General features: G+C 33.2%; 1 protein-coding gene across 1 annotated transcript; it reads left to right on the top strand.

The window, feature by feature from the left end:
• Positions 1–14,036: 14,036 nt before the first annotated feature.
• On the top strand, positions 14,037–16,865 carry LOC139842847 (uncharacterized). Its single transcript, XM_071832947.1, has 4 exons — positions 14,037–14,751; positions 14,850–15,344; positions 15,449–15,729; positions 16,692–16,865. The coding sequence occupies exons 1-4, from the start codon at positions 14,037–14,039 to the stop codon at positions 16,863–16,865; spliced, it is 1,665 nt and encodes a 554-aa protein (XP_071689048.1).
• Positions 16,866–20,039: the final 3,174 nt, after the last annotated feature.

The following is a 20,039-nucleotide window of genomic DNA, read 5'->3' as shown; positions in this document are numbered from 1 at the left end:
AACTGGGGGGACTTAATAACGTACGTCACGTCACATGTCTGGTCACGTGCAACGCATGACGTTCATCACACGAGCTTACCGGGAACCTAAAGTTGTGTCACGTGGAACACACGCGATGTCCAGTCAAACGGACAACTCGTGTACTCAAGTCGCCGTCACGCGATTGGTAGAGTGACGTATTTACAAGGTTGACCGGGTATTGCTGAGCAGGACCACATCCCTACATTTTAGGAACGTGGAGAACGTGGAATAAGTTGTAGGCATGATTAGGAGGTTCTAGTGGCAGTTACAGATCATGGGTGCTATTATAATGGCTATCATGCATAACCGTCATTTATCAATCTATAAATAGCATCCTTTGGCCTTATTTGATGGCCAATCAATCAACCGATCATTTCATACACACTAACCTTCTTCTGTAGCTTACCTTGGAGGCTCGAAAAAAGACAAACAACACCACCACATCTATCTCCCATTTAACCGAAGGAACCCATTCCAAAGGTTAAATTCTCTTTTTAATTCACTTGCACTCCGACCGAACAATTTTGGTTTGATCACATAACATTCTACTTTTTTAATTATATGCCTAACTAAAGAAAATTCTAGATAATGGTGGTTAAAAATTAAAGTGGCTATGAATTTGCGATTAGAGATTTTTTTATGTGAATATAGTGTTTGATGAACACTTTGTGATAATATGAACCGGGACATATGGCCAAGGTATTTATGGTGGTGGGTCCGGAACGTGAAACATATGGATGGCTTTTTGAATTTTATGGTCAAGTGTCGATAATACATTACATTGATAACCACTGACGTTAATCGGTCGGTACTTTCAATTTCAAACGATACGTGGAATAAAATGGAGAACATATTTATCTAATTGACTTAGTTGTTCGGTAATAGAAGTGTATATTTGTACAAAGTGTAGACGAATTCTTGAGGATCTTAGAATCGTTTGTGACTCGATTTAATGGCGGAAAACACTAAAACAAGGATCAATCGAATAACGGAACGTATCGGGGTCGAATTAATCAAACCTAGGCCAAGAACTAGATTAGAACGACTCCTAACAGTGTTATTCGATAGGTATTGGGTATAGGGAACGACTGGGGATAAGGGAATTAGTAACCTCACAAAGGAGGCCTACACTCGTATATATACAGTCATCAGACACAGTCGATCGTCTTTGTGTATTCAGTCGGTCGACTGAGTTGAATCATTCGGTCGACTGTGTGGACAGTCTAACTATTGATATTAAATGTTAACGTACAAACATATAAGCTCAATAGTCACAATTACAATGTTAATCGTTATTACATGACTGAATGTAAACATAAAGATACGTAGAACTAAGGATTGCAAATATGCACCAACACAAAGAAACATGATTGTAATGGTACTATTGAACCTTTTATATCAACTACGGAGTACATACGCGTTTCATAAACTTTAATGAATGAGATTTGAGGTGCCTTAAACTTATGTTATGACATTGATAGTTCTCTAAACGAGAAATAATTCTGGTTTGGGGTTCAATTCGAGGGTCCAAAATATGTGGTGGAATCATTTATCAGCAAATGGTAGGCAGACTTTGTGTGGTCGTTGAGTATACCTCATGGTAACATGGTTTTTGAGATGATTGCATTCACAAAGGACCATATTTTATCTTATTGGATTAAAGGCTCGGATTAATTGGTAAAAACTTAGGACCATGAAAATCGTTAAAATTGATATATGGGCCGTGCCCAAGTTTCGAATAACAGTTCCTTCCCCTAGTTGTTTTTGTTTTGTGATTCATAAAAAAGATAAATTCTATTAAAAAGTAATCTTTTTATCTTAACTTTTTATAAACGTAACTTATTTTATTTTAATTATGTAAATGATTGTTTTACTGAATGTTAATTAAAAATAGAATTATCGTTATTTTTGAATTAAAAGTCCGTTAAAAATATAAGTACTCCCTCCGCTCCAATTTAATTGTTGAGTGACAAAATGACACACAACACATGTCATTATCATACTTTAATTTTTATTCAATTTATGGTTTTATCCCTTAATTTTTACCTACCTTATTTTTTTGTTTTACATGTATATAGTAAGGGTATAAAAGAATTTTATTTTTATCTAATTACAAAAAGGAAAAACATACTAGTAAATCGAGATGAATTGAGTAATTTATAATCATATTAATTGTTTTAATTTATTAAAAAATTTTAATTTTAATATTTACATATACCCTCTGGACAGTCCGATGGGTGTGGAAAGGATACATCAATAAAATCAACTGGTTTGGGGAAATCTAGCATTCCCAATTCCAATCGATCTAAATCAGTGGATATCTCCTACTGCAGTGATTGTTACCTAATGGGAATGTCTAATTACAGAGCATCTTCGAGAATCATGAGGTTCAAAGCTAGAGCTCGTTGCGGTGCAAATTGTGGCAAGGGTAACTCGTTCAAGTGCAAGAATTGTGGGAAAAAAAGGGAAAAAGCATTCTAATAAAACATTGCGGGAGAAAATTCCCATGAAGAAGAAGGACAGAGCCACTCCCAGGTCGTTTAACAGTGATGATTTGAAAGCACAAAGCGATAGAATCGGATTGAGGTGGTCCTCAGTCCCGCAGTAAGTTTGTTCTCATCTCGTTCATTGTCTGTTTTTAATGAAGATTTTATCATTAAACGGTAGAGACTTCGCGGTTAAGGAAAAATTTAGGCGGGTGCGTAGCATTTGTTTCAGAGAAAAACCTTGTATTGTGGTTTTGCAAGAAACTTAATGTAAGCAAGTCTCGGACTCCTGGGTACATCTATTGTGGGGCGATTCAAATGTCGGGTTCGTTCAAAAAGAAGCGGTGGGTCAATCGGGGGGTATGATTGTGATTTGGGATAAAAAGAATTTTGAGGTTGATAGTATGTCAGAAGGTGAGTATTTTTTGGCTATAAGAGGAAAGTGGAAAGTCTCGGGTAAATAATCTACAATTGTGAACATATATGGTCCTCATAACGACCGTAACAAATTAGTTTTGTGGGATTCTTTAGATAGGCTTATTAATAGCATTAGCTCGGCTTGTGTGACGACCCGGAAATTTCCGACCAAATTTAAACTTAATCTTTATATAATTCTGACTTGATAAGCAATGAATTTTAATAAATCTTGAACCTCCGAAAAGAGCTTTACACAAGCTTTTGATCACCCTTTTATTCCGACGATTCACGAACGTCATAACTTGATTTAATTGTTTAATTGTTTAATTATTGTGTATATATATGGATTTATATATATTTAACTTGAAAATATGATAATTAAATATCTCATTAAGTATATTAACAAAGTATTATATATATATTTTCATACTACTAATTTAAAGAGTTTTCAAACAATATATATGTTACTATTTAAACGCCGTAATTAACTTATGTTAAAATGTATTTACATATAATGTATTACGAGTGTAAATACATCCTTACAAGTATTGAATACACTTTATAATATAACAATACATATAAAGGATAGCTATACTCGTATTTCCGTTCAATTTCCTCAAGAATTCTACTCGCATTCATACGGTATTTTTACCCGTATTATACACGGCTTCTATAAGTATTTACTATTGGTATATACCAATAGAAATCTGCAATTATTTGTGTAATATGTCATCCATGACCTAATCAATTTAATATGTCATGCACGACTTAATACAATTTAACTTATCTTAGATATTTTCACTAAAAGCCAAAATTATAAGCTTATAAATAAGGACTATTTTAACTCATTTTTACTCCACATTTTCTTAAACTAAAAACACACATTTGAATGCTCTCATATCATACTTTAATCTCAGCAACTTTCCTCTTCATAATCAAGGTAAAATACTTCTCAAAATCCTTGTTCGATTCCTTGTATAGTTGCTATCTTATTATACTTATAAAACTTATAAAAACTAGAACTTGTTTTGGTGAACACCAAGCTTGTTTGAAAAACTAATCTAATATTTCTAACTTAACTCTAATAATACTTATTTATATGTATTATGATGTTATATTAAGTTAATATAAGAACTTATAACTTGTACATATGAAGAACACCTTGAAACTTAACATATATCCTTTAATCTCCATTCAGCAAAAAGCGGGCTGTTTTGGGTTGGGAATTAAAAACCTATCTTAGACTTTGAGTTCGAGGATAAGACTTTGGAAATATGTTAATATATGTAAATAAGACTTCCAGTATTTTTTTTCATGATTTTAGACAAAGTGGAAGTATTTTATCAAAAATCATATATTGGGTGGATGCCGGAATTTTTTCAAATCTGTCCACCGACACAAAAAAAGGGTAAATATCTAAAAATTACTACTTGGGATGAACTTTTCGAATTGGTTTTGTAAAATTTACTTCTTAAGGAATCCATAGCAATTTGATTCACTTTAAACGGAGTTGTAATGAATATTTGGCGAGCAAAACAAAATCTGCTAAAATTAACGTTGTATGGACGAAATTTATATTATAAAAACTATATTAACCATATCCTTGTTAACTTTTCCTATATCCTATATATATTTGGACATGTTATCAGTAGTATAACAAAATATTATAATCTTGGTTAATTCCGTGATTGTATATATGTATAATAATATTCTCGGTACGTCCTTACACAATAAGTATACAATACGTTTTGATAAATCCTAAGACAATACGTACACAATACGTACACAATACGTCTTAGTTAATTCTAAGACAATACGTATACAATACGTCTCTAGGTTGATGCAAAGACAATACGTATACAATACGTCGTGTGGTAATTCTAAGATTATATATATATATATATATATATATATATATATATATATATATATATATATATATATATATATATATATATATATATATATATATATATATATATATATATATATATATATATATATATATACCGATTATTGGACTGTTGGAATTTTCGGACTATTTTGAACTACTAACAAAGGACTACTAACAATGGACTACTAACATAAAATGTTAAAAATTATTATATAAGTATTCTATGAACTTGCTTTATTTTATTCATATGTCGTATTATTATCTGAATCGTTATTATTGTTATAGGTTCGTGAAACCAAAGACGACGGTCATATTTTTAATAAGTTGAAAACTTATTATTAATATACTTTTACTACTGTGAGTATATAGTCCCATTTTTAAACTCTAAAAATATTTTGGGATGAGAATACATGCATTTTATGTTTTACGCCATGGACACAAGTACTTAAAATATATTCTATGTTGAGTTGTACCACATTGCATATCTTCCCTAATAGCTTGGTAACTAATATTTACATGTTGTAAGAACATGTAAGCGCGAATCCTATTGATAGATCTATCGGGTTTGACAACCCCAACCGGGCTAGTCGCTCTAGTATCGTAAACGGTTGCATAGTACTTCGTTTTTACTATACTTGGTACAGTGTAGGGAGATTTCATAATAAAGGTAATATGCCACATTAATGGTTAAGTATGGTTACCGAAGCGCTCAACAACTTATAGAATACTTTTATACACTTGCGAGTGTACATATATTTATAACTATGAAATCTTGTGGTCTATATTTATACCGATGCTAAACCTATATATCTCACTAACCTTTGTGTTGACTGTTTAAGCATGTTTATTCTCAGGTCTTTAAGAAAGTCTTCCGCTGTTGCATTATCTGAGCAAGCTGTGCATGGAGTCTCATACTTTTATTTAAATAAAGTGTTGCATTCAATAAAACCTTTGCCATGTATTATATTCGACTGTTACGTCACGTGTGTAGTATTTGGAAACCGATGTATTTTGGGGATTATTTCTTAAATAATCACCCACTTGTTTAAAACATGCATTATGTATAATAATGATGTGTTTTTTATGAAACGAATGCAATATTTTCTAAAACGCATCATATAGAGGCCAAATATCTCGCTATGGGACCAATGAGAACGTACTGCGTTTATAGTAATATGGACGGTTCATTTCAGTTGGTATCAGAGCGGTGGTCTTAGCGAACCATGTCTTACATTAGTGTGTCTAACGGATAGTTATTAAGATGCATTAGTGAGTCTGGACTTCGACCTTAACTGCATGTCAAAAGTTTTGCTTATCATTTTTAGTCGAAAATCATCTGCTTATCACCCTTAGAAAATTACATGCTTTTCATTCTTAGTCTAGACACATCTTACTGCATTGATTGCATAAATAGTGTAAAGATAAAGTTCATATTTTAGCGTATATGCTAATTCATATCTTAGCGTATCTGTTACTGTAAACTTTGCCTAACATATTCTGTAAATTCCTCCGTAATCTATGAAATCTTTTGCTCTATATATATATATATATATAGATATTCTATGTAATTAGAATACCATCCGATAGCCGAAAATCATTTCATATCGAAAAATCCTTTATTCAATCGTACGAAATGGAACTCTCCACTAGTTCAAGTCCCTCGAATTCCGATATGAAATTTCACTCGAGCTCCGAAAGCAGTGTGACCGGAATGGATCAACCAATTAGCCATCATCTATTTTGGATGAATTGGGGATGGGTTCGTAGTCTACTTAATCATTGGAGACAAGAAGAAGGTGATCCCTTCCATCCACCACATTGCCCTCTTGGTGAAGAACATGAGGCACTTACCGGCGAACCCGTTCGTAACACCATTTTCTCTCTCCTTTCCAGGATATGCCGCAACGAGTATAATATTACTAATATTATTGAGGCTATCCGACCTTTACTCCGTATCTTGCATGGTGAATTATTTAGTAAAAAAAAAAAATTACTGTCATGAAAAGCAAAACTTCATTAGCAAGTGCATCCTACATCATTTCATTCCCTTTATAAAGCTCTTGACCTCTCTTTTTATTCAAGAAACTTTAAACATCTTCTTTCACAATACAAAACAAAACAAATTCTCATCATCTATACTCACATCAAACCACTACCAGCACCAGCAGCAGCATTACCAACAACATCACAAGCCGCATTACGAGCATCAACATCATACGCACCGCAGGCACTGAGGGATACCAACAATAATCAGTGATGAAGTATTAATTCATTATTTCATTTACGTTGAAGAAATATTCCGCGGCGATTATGTAATCTCTAAAGTTTTAGGGATTATTCATTTCTAGTTCCAACCGTAAACCAAATGAGATTAATATAATATTAACTCATTAAATCCATATTACATCTGAAGAAAATATACATGCATATATTTTCATAAAGGCTGTAATAAAAATTCTTTTGTACAAAATATTACCTGTGAAATTTTATTTTAACGGGTAGGTAATACCCGAGAAATACTTAAGTTCACATTAATATGTTACACTGTACATTTTCAATGATGTTTCCACAGTCGTTAATTATACTCTCTCCTTTCATAGCAATATACATCATTTCACAAAATTCAAGACAACCATTTTCCATACCAATTCAATTACATATTCTGATTTTGACAGATCAAAATCCAAGTCAAGATTTAAGAAGTGCCATCAATCTTAAATTCCTACATCCTTCAAAATCATACTTTAAATTCAAACTATACTAGAACATCACTTTCATTCACAAAACTCATAAAAATATTCGTATCATTCAAGATTCACGACGAATTCATTATACGGATATTGACGATGACAACTTGCGTCCAAACCCTTCAAAATTATTGAAAACACCTCAAATAAGGAACAATCGAACCAATCACACGATACATACGAAGAATATATGCATATAGATATGCATTCGGAGGACACTTGAACCTAAGCAAAGGTTCAACACGTATCCGTGTCAGATCCTTTAGCATTATTATTACCTAAAATAACTTTACAATCCCTTTTCAATATAGCGAATTTTGTCACAGCTCCAAAAAGACAACTTCGACTTTTCATCCGGAGTAGCCTTATTATAATCTTGATATATACGTTGTTTTCTCGCCATCGTTACCGGGGAACCTTTTATATTCCACCACATTAGTAGTAAGCTTACCAGCAACTTTATTGCTCTTTGACTTAAATCTCTCTGAAAGATCACTATAAAACCTTATCATGTACCCATCTACATCTTGTAACAATAATTGTCATACCAAACTCCAGGAAGCATCAATAATTATTCTTGAATCTCACATCATTTCTGCATATACATATAACGTTATTTCCTGGAATTATAATTCTGAAATCTGGAATAGCACTTCAGCCTACGAATCAGTACTATGAAGTTTTGAAAAAGCTGAATGAAGCAGCAGAAACTGTAGACAACTGTAACAGTCAAAAGTTAATGATAAAGAATATTGTGTTAGCAAAGCACAGAAAAAGAGAAGGTATGGAACTGGAAAACGGATTGAGCAAACCCTGAAGGAGGTTATGGACAAATTACAAGGACTAAATCTACCTTCAAAGAATCTAAATGATTCGGTGTCTGCTAAAATCCTTAGCAAATACCTTGCTCCTTACTCTAAAACCCTTGCGGACAATATTCTTCATCATCCTCTTATCTTAAATATTCTAAGATATCATCGTATCTTCCATTATAAATATCCTTCATATTTCTGAAGATATTTTCATAACCATTCTTATTTGAAATCATTTATTCCTTCGCGTTATCTGTATCACATCATAAAGAAAATTGTTTTAGTTTCTAAAAATCTGAAACCTCTGAGTGTAAAGTATGAATGTTTTTTAAGTAATGTTGGGAACTGAAGCATGAGTTAGTATAATATAATGACACTTGATCAACGTGATTATATTACAGTAAGTCATGCTGAGTTTCTAAATGGAACGTAATGATTCACAGACCATAACGTCATCATGTGCCATGTTACATGACTCTTACATTCAGTCTAATCTCTAAACATATCAAAAACATATTCTATTGATAGTTCTATCTTTTCCTTTAGATTCTGGTAATTTCACAAGTCAAATTGTGCTATTACAATTTCTCTCTTAGAGCATTAGCTATGTTCATTCTGAATTTCATATCTATGAATTCTAGACCATTATTCGCTTGACTTGAAGTCGGGAAAAGAAGACGGAAGCATGAAACTCCAAAATATAAGGAAAAATATAAGCACGAAGACAACGCAGAAATTACAAACTGTGTATATCGATGCGTATAGCAATATAAAGACACGGGAAAACTAAGAACACTATAAACCCAAGAGCATAGTAGAAATTAATGGATTCCTCTGGTGGAAGATGAAAAAGAAGAATGACAGATGTGATAGTCAAGAATATATCAAGAATTAAAATTGGATGGAGCATATTGACGAATGTTTTGGAAGTACGAAGAAAGGAAGAAAGTATAAAAGATGGGAGATGTGGAAATAAGGAAACGTAGGAGGTTGATTTATAGTAAAATATCCGACAAAGAAATTGAGACAGATTATTGCATTAAATCGAAGAGGATCATAATTTCCTTAATCGCTGAAGAATCAAATCTTATATAGATTACAAAGATTTTCTTTAATCCGGAGATCAACCGTGATGACGTCAAAAGATAAGACAAATCCATATTTTCTCATTTCACTCTTTTACGATAGCTTCACTCATACGTTTCGAGTAATCGAATTATTTTATCCATATATCTCAATCATGATAAAACCCTATGAATCAACTTATATTCGTCATAATAACATTCTTATTGTTAGCCATGACGACCTCGATCAAATTTCGGGACGAAATTTCTTTAACGGGTAGGTACTGTGACGACCCGAAAATTTCCGATCAAATTTAAACTTAATCTTTATATAATTCCGACTTGATAAGTAATGAATTTTAATAAATCTTGAACCTCCGGAAAGAGCTTTACACAAGCTTTTGGTCACCCTTTTATTCCGACGATTCACGAACGTCATAACTTGATTTAATTGTTTAATTATTGTGTATATATATGGATTTATATATATTTAACTTGAAAATATGATAATTAAATATCCCATTAAGTATATTAACAAAGTATTATATATATATTTTCATACTACTAATTTAAAGAGTTTTCAAACAATATATATGTTACTATTTAAACGACGTAATTAACTTATGTTAAAATGTATTTACATATAATGTATTACGAGTGTAAATACATCCTTACAAGTATTGAATACACTTTATAATATAATAATACATATAAAGGATAGCTATACTCGTATTTACGTTCAATTTTCTCAAGAATTCTACTCGCATTCATACGGTATTTTTACCCTTATTATACACAGCTTCTAGAAGTATTTACTATTGGTATATACCAATGGAAATCTGCAATTATTTGTTTAATATTTCATCCATGACCTAATCAATTTAATATGTCATGCATGATTTAATACAATTTAACTTATCTTAGATATTTTCACTAAAAGCCAAAATTATAAGCTTATAAATAAGGACCATTTTAACTCATTTTTACTCTACATTTTCTTAAACTAAAAACACACACTTGAATGCTCTCATATCATACTTTAATCTCAGCAACTTTTCTCTTCATAATCAAGGTAAAATACTTCTCAAAATCCTTGTTCAATTCCTTGTATAGTTGCTATCTTATTATACTTATAAAACTTGTAAAAACTAGAACTTGTTTTGGTGAACACCAAGCTTGTTTGAAAAACTAATCTAATATTTCTAACTTAACTCTAATAACACTTATTTATATGTATTATAATGTTATATTAAGTTAATATAAGAACTTATAACTTGTACATATGAAGAACACCTTGAAACTTAACATATATCCTTTAATCTCCATTCGGTAAAAAACGGGCTGTTTTGGGTTGGGAATTAAAAACCTATCTTAGACTTTGAGTTCGAGGCTAAGACTTTAGAAATATGTTAATATATGTAAATAAGACTTCCACTATTTTTGTCATGATTTTAGACAAAGTGGAAGTATTTTATCAAAAATCATATATTGGGTGGATGCAGGGATTTTTCCAAATCTGTCCACCGACACAAAAAGAGGGTAAAGCTCTAAAAATTACTACTTGAGATGAACTTTTCGAATTGTTTTTGTAAAATTTACTTCTTAAGGAATCCATAGCAATTTGATTCACTTTAAACGGAGTTGTAATGAATATTTGGCGAGCAAAACAAAATCTGCTAAAATTAACGTTGTATGGACGAAATTTATATTATAAAAACTATATTAACCATATCCTTGTTAACTTTTCCTATATCCTATATATATTTGGACATGTTATCAGTAGTATAACAAAATATTATAATCTTGGTTAATTCTGTGATTGTATATATGTATAATAATATTCTCGGTACGTCCTAACACAATAAGTATACAATACATTTTGATAAATCCTAAGACAATACGTACATAATACGTACACAATACGTCTTAGTTAATTCTAAGATAATACGTATACAATACGTCTCTGGGTTGATGCAAAGATAATACGTATACAATACGCCGTGGAGGTAATTCTAAGATTATATATATATATATATATATATATATATATATATATATATATATATATATATATACCGATTATTGGACTGTTGGACTTTTCGGACTATTTTGGACTACTAATAAAGGACTACTAACAATGGACTACTAACATAAAATGTTAAAAATTATTATATAAGTATTCTATGAACTTGCTTTATTTTATTCATATGTCGTATTATTATCTGAATCGTTATTATTATTATAGGTTCGTGAATCCAATTTACTACTGTGAGTATATAGTCCCATTTTTAAACTCTAAAAATATTTTGGGATGAGAATACATGCATTTTATGTTTTACGCCATGGACACAAGTACTTAAAATATATTCTACGTTGAGTTGTACCAGATTGCATATCTTCCCTAATAGCTTGGTAACTAATATTTACATGTTGTAAGAACATGTAAGCGAGAATCCTATTGATAGATCTATCGGATTTGATAATCCCAACCGGGCTAGTCGCTCTAGTATCGTAAACGGTTGCATAGTACTTCGTTTTTACTACACTTGGTACAGTGTAGGGAGATTTCATAATAAAGGGAATATGCCACATTAATGGTTAAGTATGGTTACCGAAGCGCTCAATAACTTATAGAATACTTTTATACACTTGCGAGTGTACATATATTTATAACTATGAAATCTTGTGGTCTATATTTATATCGATGCTAAACCTATATATCTCACCAACCTTTGTGTTGACTGTTTAAGCATGCTTATTCTCAGGTCCTTAAGAAAGTCTTCCGCTGTTGCATTATCTGAGCAAGCTGTGCATGGAGTCTCATACTTTTATTTAAATAAAGTGTTGCATTCAATAAAACCTTTGTCATGTATTATATTCGACTGTTACGTCACGTGTGTAGTATTTGGAAAACGATGTATTTTGGGGATTATTTCTTAAATAATCGCCCACTTGTTTAAAACATGCATTATGTATAATAATGATGTGTTTTTTATGAAACGAATGCAATATTTACTAAAACGTATCATATAGAGGTCAAATACCTCGCTATGGGACCAATGAGAACGTACTGCGTTTATAGTAATATGGACGGGTCGTTTCAGCTTGGCTCTTATGTGGTGACTTTAATGAGGTTAGGATTAGCTCAGATCGTTTGAATTCTCAATTCCACCAATCTAGAGCCGATAGATTCAACGAGTTTATCTCAAGGAATAAACTTATCGAGATACCTATTAGCGGGAGAAAATACACTCGAATCAGTGATGATGGCTTGAAATTTAGCAAATTAGATAGGTTTTTGGTTACGGATAATTTCCTAAACCTTTGGGAAGATCTTTCTATTATTGCTTTGGACCAGAATCTCTCAGATCATTGTCCACTGGTTCTTCGAGATAAATTAATTGACTACGGGCCGAAACCTTTTAAAGTCTTTGACGAGTGGCTAAACTGTGTTGAAGTTGATCAGGTTATCATAGAGGCTTGGAAAAAGCCAATTCGGGGGTTGAGGAAAGATTATGTTTTTAGAGATAGGTTAAAGAACGTGAAGTTGGCCCTTAAAGCTTGGAACCATTCACTGTTTGGCGGCCTCGACAAGGAAATTGATAATCTTAAAAGGGTGGCAATGGATTGGGAAATTCTTGCGAAACAAGGTCCTCTTAATGATGCGGATATATTAACTTGGTTAGATTGTAGACGACAATGGATCGAGAAAGAGAGATTAAAAACGAGCATGCTGAAACAAAAAGGCGAAAATTAAGTGGACACTTGAAGGCGATGAAAACTCAAAATTTTTTGACGCATCAATAAAGAGGAAATACAATAAATGCAACTTTCGTGGTATTATTCTGGACGGGGTTTGGACAGAGGATCCTTCAAAGGTAAATGAAACAATCCATAATTTTTTCCAATCTATTTTTGTTGTGAAAAACACTTGCAAGCCACGGATTAATTGTAACCCACAACTGGTTGGGCTGTCTGATCACACTGTTGGGCCAGATTGCTCGATCTCGTCAGGCTCCTGCCCAGTTGGGCCTCACACTGCCGACATACCTACTGTGACTGAAGGTTGCTTTCGCTTATCTGATTATGAGGCCAGTAACATTGAATTGTCGTTTAGTGAAGAAGAAGTATGGGGTACCGTGAATGAATGCACTAGTAATAAAGCCCCCGGACCTGATGGTTTCAATTTGCGATTTTATAAAAAATTCTGGGCCATTATAAAAGAGGATTTACTTGCGGCATTCAATAGTTTCTGGTTGACGGGTGAAATTTCCGAAGGTTGTAATTCTTCCTTTATTAGTCACATTCCCAAGAAGATGGACCTGGTGAGTTTAAGCGATTATAGACCCATTAGCTTGATAGGGAGCTATTATAAAATCATTGCGAAATTACTCTCTATTCGACTTAGGAAGGTCATTCCGAATCTTGTTGGTTCCGAACAAAGTGCTTTTATTAGAGGTAGGAATATTATGGATGGGGCCCTTATTGCAAACGAGTCTTTTGAGTTTTTAAAAAATAATCGTATGAAAAGCATGTTGTTCAAAGTTGATTTCGAAAAGGCTTTTGATAGTCTCAATTGAGATTTTTTGGATGATATGACGGGGTTCATGGGATTTGGGTCGAAATGGCGGAGTTGGATTGCTTTGTGTTTGAAAACGGCCTATATCTCCGTTCTCGTTAACGGCTCTCATACAAAAGAATTCAAGCTTGGTAGGGGTGTGCGTCAAGGAGATCCTCTCTCGCCTTTTCTTTTCATCATTGCGGCGGAAGGACTTAATTGGTTAATTAAATCGGCACTCTCGAACAATGCTTATAGTGGGGTGAAAGTTGGTAATGATAATATCCCTTTGACTCATCTTCAATATGCGGATGACACTCTTTTTTTTGGTACGTGGAGCTTGGATAATATTGAAAATCTCATGAAGCTCCTTAAATGTTTCGAGCTATGTTCCGGTTTAAAGGTGAATTATAATAAAAGTAACCTCTTTGGCGTGGGTGTTGATAAAAAAGATGTGGAGTATATGGCCAATCTTTTTGGTTGTAAGGTTGGAACTTTCCCATTTACATATCTCGGGTTACCCATTGGTGCAAACATGAAAAAATCAGGTAGTTGGAAGCCGGTAATCGAGAAATTTGAAAAAAGATTATCAGATTGGAAAGCGTGTGCGTTGTTATTCGGTGGACGTTTAACCCTCATGAATTCGGTTCTTAATAACCTACCATTGTATTACTTTTCGCTCTTTCGTGTCCCGCCTTGCGTGCTTAAAAAACTTGAGAGTGTGAGACGAATTTTTTTTTGGGGCTGGTCGGGTGACGAGGCTAAAATCTTGTGGGTCAATGGGATGATGTTATCCGCTCTTGGGCGGATGGCGGACTTAATTTGGGTTCTCTTAATTGTAAAAACTTAGCATTAATCGGCAAGTGGTGGTGGAGGTTCCTTACCGAACCCACTTCATTGTGGGTTAGTGTTATTAAAAGTATTTATGGGGCTTCGGGTTCTATCATTGCGGGTGGGTTAAATTCTCGTTTGAATGCTAATTCTACTTGGAGCGTCATTGCGAAAAAAGGTTTTGAAATTGATGCTTACGGTTTGGAGTTCTCTAGCTCCTTTAAAAGAGTAATCGGCAATGGTGGCAACACTAGATTTTGGGAGAACGTTTGGCTCATGGATAAACCTCTAAAGGAAGTGTTCAAAAGATTGGTGCGGTTTGATGTTAATGTTCATGCTACTGTTTCGGATCGGGTTAATTGGGACGGGTCGGGTGTTACCTCAACATGGTCATGGCAGCGTGAGATTTATGAAAGAACAAAGGACGAGTTAGATGAGCTGGAACAACTAATCTCGGCCGTGGTCATGGTACCTGAAAAGGATGATTCATGGAATTGGAAACTATGCGGTTCGGGTAAATTCTCTACTAGCCTTCTATCGAAACATCTTATGATCAAATGCTAACCCCCTTCCAATTCAAATTTGTCAACACAAAGAAACAACATTGTGCCGAAAAAGGTGGGTGTTTTGTGTGGAGGTCAAGACGGGGAAGATTGCCCGTTTTGGTTGAATTAGACAAACGGGGTGTCGATCTTCACTCCGTCCTTTGCCCTTTATGCGGTGAGGTTGTCGAAACGGTTAAACATGCGCTTTTCTCTTGCAAAATGGTCCGGGTTATTTGGGAAAAGATTTGGTCTTGGTGGGGAATTGCTCCGCCTATTGTGATCTTCGATGGTATACAAGGTGCGGTCTCATCTTTGCAATGTTCGGGTGCGGGTAATAAAATATGGCAAGGCATGGTGTGGACAAGTATGTACCTTATTTGAAAAAATATGAATCAAATGGTCTTCAAGAAGTCGAGTTGGTCTCCTCCGGTCGCTATAAATGATATCCAAGTGAAAAGCTTCGAGTGGATCACGAAACGTTACAAAATTAAAAAGTTCGAGTGGCACGATTGGCTCCACAATCCTCAAGCGTGTATTTTGTAATTTTTATGTTATTTACTTGTCGTGATGTATTCGTGAGTTGGTGATGTTAACGTAGGATTCTAGCTCGGTATCGTATGTGTAACATCCTTGAGAACTTGATGTATATTTCGCGTATTAATAATATTGCCGTTCAAAAAAAAAAAAAAAAAAAGTATTTGATTAATGCTTACTGATCTAACTACCGCTTCTAACTTTTTTCATTACAATCAACCACTTTAAAATACATTTGATCGAGGTGCAGATATGTAGTCTTAGCATTTGAACATGAGAGTTAAAATTTTCAGTAACATTTTTTGATAAAATCACCTAAATGACCTAAAATACTCTTTGTGTTACACAAATTTTTTATTAGAATTTATTAAAAGATAATCACCTAAATGACCTAAAATACTCTTTGTGTTACACAAATTTTTTATTAGAATTTATTAAAAGATATTTTTGAAAATAATATAAACTAATTTATAGTATATAATAAATATCTATATTGATGATGTCATAAATAATGATTATTCAAAGTTTAAAAGAATTCTTAAATAAATAGAAAAATTTTAAGCCCCTCATGATGATGGTGTCATTAAAATAATTAATGGTATTTAATTAATGAAGCATTATATACAACCTTATGATAAAACAACATCATGACCATTTGTACAATATAAAACACTCTAATGACAATATGTATAATCTTTAAAATAAATTGTACAATCTTTTACAAAACACTCCCATGAACATATATACAAAATTTGAAACATATTGTACAATCTTCGTATAAGGTCAAAGTTGAAGACAACACTCGAATTACAGTGAGTGGATACGATAAGTCAAACATTGGTCAATTTGCAGCTACCATAAGGAAATGGAGACCACCAGAGCCATACAAAGGTAAGGGAGTCAAATATGCAGATGAGATCATTAGAAAGGAGGGCAAAGCAGGCAAGAAGAAGTAGGTTATTGATTCACCACATGAGTTCAAATCTCGATGTAATCTTGCTTTTGTTACTTTCTTTTCTTGTATTGAAAGTTATATTTCAATCTAACTTATAATGTAAGACAGTTAATAGGTTAGATTGAATGATCGTTTGTTGTTGTTGTGTGTGTGTGCGCGCGCACACATGCGTCGTGTGTAGCGTCTCAGCTGTTCTATAAGTAAATTGTTGTGCTTAAACTTGAAGTAGATCTTTAAGGTGATAGGCAATATTAAACACACCATATACCAACACATGCTAAGAAGAGAAACCACAACATAACTCTCTGCTTATAAGCAAACTCATCATCATTACAATATCTGATTTAATACTATTGGTATGCTAGTAACATCAATATATGAAGCAAGAACCAATCTACGATTCATATCAGTAACATCAAGTCATCAATATATGGTAAGGACATAAAGTGCGATACTAACCGACTTAAAATTCATAAGCAAACTCAACATCTACTATTCATATAGTAACATCAAATCCTGCTTTGTTCTAGCAAAACATATGCTTTATTACTAATGTGCGTAAGCCTCCTCAATCTGTAATATATATGAAGCAGGAAACAATGACAATCCATGATTAAGAGCCATAAACTACTGTAAAAGTAAAAAATAGACCACTTACAGCAACACAACTAGCTTAAAATCAAATTTGGATAATTATCTAGACTTTTATCTATAAGAATATCTTAAGTGCTACCAGCCTCCTACTCCACATCATCATTAGTGTGCACTGATGATTCGGATGTTGATGCAGACTCATCCTTTGAAATTTTACTCTGATTGATCACCGAAACGAGAATTGGTTTGATAATATAAAAAAAATTTAAATTAATCGATTTATTGATTCTTAACACTTATAATAGTTTAAATGAATCTGAATCTATCATAAATTTACACTACTTCCACGAATTAACTGAAATTAGTGATGAACAATTATCATTAATTGTTACGATAACATTCATCATAATATAATTGATTTTGAATTCAAACTTAAAATCAAAATATAGATGTTTTTAGGCGACGATTTAAACATGAAATTTGTTTCGGAACAGATTTCGAACCGTCACCAATTGACATTTCAGGACCTAAGTGTTAGTGTATATGTATTCTTATATGTATTAGTCTAGATGTATCATTCCGATTGTATAAAGGGCCCAACCCGTTAGAGTTTACCCTTCATGTACTTTATGAATAGTGGTTATTGTAATGGAGAAAGGACAGAGATCAAACCCATAACATAAAAGAAAAATTGTCTAACTACAGTGATAAAATAATGGATATTTTTGTTGGAATCTATGGGGATTATGACATTCGTTTGTGCAACAACCCTTATGCTGATACTTTTACAAACAATGGTTTTTGATAATCAATCTCATTTATTAACCCATATTTGTTAATTTTTCACTGCTCATTTAAAATTTTAGAGCTGGTTTTTAAATCCGGATTTGAGCTGGTGTCTCTGTTATCTGATAGAACTTATGCCCTAATATCTGTTTTGGTTAACATATATTGTACTATCATTTATAGAAAGAAAACATGGGTTTTGGTTAACATATATCGTACCATCAGTTTTTTCGGTGTGGTTATAGACCTAATCCAGCCTCTCTTAATATAATATACTGATATACTGATAGTTGATTCTGCACTGAAAGTACCAAAACCATGTCCCAGAATGTTATATCCATGTAAAAACAGTAGATAATGCACTCCAGCTCATCTGAATGCTCCCCAAATACCTTCAACAACCCACACTTGTTTTTACGCAACTTGGTGAGTTGGGTGGATCAATATCACGTGTTTTTTTGATATGACTATTTCGAATATACAAAAATTGCTAAAAATTTTGAAGGATTAGAAAACTCTAGCTCTACTTCTATGATATAAAAGATACTGCTAGATGATTGATTGGTATGAACCATTTGAAGTGTCATTTTGAACCTCTTAACAACTTCAAAAAAACGTGCAGTATGATAAAACATAAGTTTTTCATATTTATCATGTTTGTGATGTCCGTATTATTGTGTTCTTTGGTTCCCTTTCGGGCTCGAGTTTCCAACTCGCTTTGTAAGCAAACTTATCTCGAGAAGACAACCTGATTTGCAATTTGTCCGGAGTCGTGCTTGGTGAACCTCCGTGGCCATAAGAGGGTTTTGATGCCCTCATAGATTCGAACTCGTGACCTCCCTTTCTACTTTCTACTTGTTTATTCAAGATGATATAATATGTATACATAGTTGCTTTATCACACGTCATCTTATATAACAATTTAATTTTAATATTAAAGGCCAAAAAGTTCAATACAAAAGCAAGAAATATCATCTTGATCCTTTTATGTTTATCTTCATCTATAGGCTTTTAGCTTTTCACTTGGAGGAAGGACTAATCAGAACACTGGATTATTAAGGCCCTAATATCTAACAAACATATTAAAAAATCCCAATTATTACATCAAATTCCAAAGTGATTTAAGTGGAAATGTGGAATCTGGACATTGCATTTTGATTCAAGTGAAACTCATCAAGGTTGACACTTCAATCGCCGATGACGTGTAACTCGGCTGGTAATGGGTGAAGCAACTTGCCATCAAAAAGCATATCGTTAGAGGTTCAAGGACACCTCTAAAGCCACAACTGCCGAGTAAGTAAGATATGCTCCACATTATGCAATTGACAGTTAGTTGTGAACCGGTCGGAATTGCTGATAATCAACCTTTTGCCACCAACATTACTGTTGAATCACATTATTTATTTGCCGGAAGGATATAACATTAAATTCAACATTAGATTACATTTTTCATTCATAACTAGCTCTATGCTATAACTTGTAAACATAAAGCACTTGTTGAAAGAGTACCTACAAGGCTACAAAGAGTGCATTTTATTTTCATTTGACTTTAAACTTTCTATCCTTAAAAAAGCCTATATATTTGGGTCGACGATGTATTAAGATAATGGGACGGCAAGGAAACCACATAAACAACATCATTTGTCAAATCGATGACCTTTGTTCCATTAGACAAAATAAGTACAAGCTATATCAAGTTGATCGATCAATCATGGAAGTAATAGAACAAAAGGCTTGTGGATGTCAACCCCTCATATTATTAGTACGGAGTAATATTTCCTGTTCAAAATGAGTT

The sequence above is a fragment of the Rutidosis leptorrhynchoides genome, chromosome 4 (genome assembly GCF_046630445.1).
Source record: "Rutidosis leptorrhynchoides isolate AG116_Rl617_1_P2 chromosome 4, CSIRO_AGI_Rlap_v1, whole genome shotgun sequence".
In the NCBI taxonomy this organism is placed as follows: Eukaryota; Viridiplantae; Streptophyta; class Magnoliopsida; order Asterales; family Asteraceae; genus Rutidosis; species Rutidosis leptorrhynchoides.
Note: the sequence above shows the minus strand (reverse complement) of the source record. Positions and strands in the feature narration are given on the sequence as shown.

Excerpts from the sequence above, each read along its gene's own strand:
- LOC139842847 (XM_071832947.1), top strand. The coding sequence starts at position 14,037 with ATGACGGGGTTCATGGGATTTGGGTCGAAATGGCGGAGTTGGATTGCT. Across the intron at positions 15,345-15,448 it reads TTGGAAACTATGCGGTTCGG|GTGGGTGTTTTGTGTGGAGG; the intron begins GTAAATTCTCTA and ends GTGCCGAAAAAG. Across the intron at positions 15,730-16,691 it reads ATAAAATATGGCAAGGCATG|GTCAAAGTTGAAGACAACAC; the intron begins GTGTGGACAAGT and ends TCTTCGTATAAG.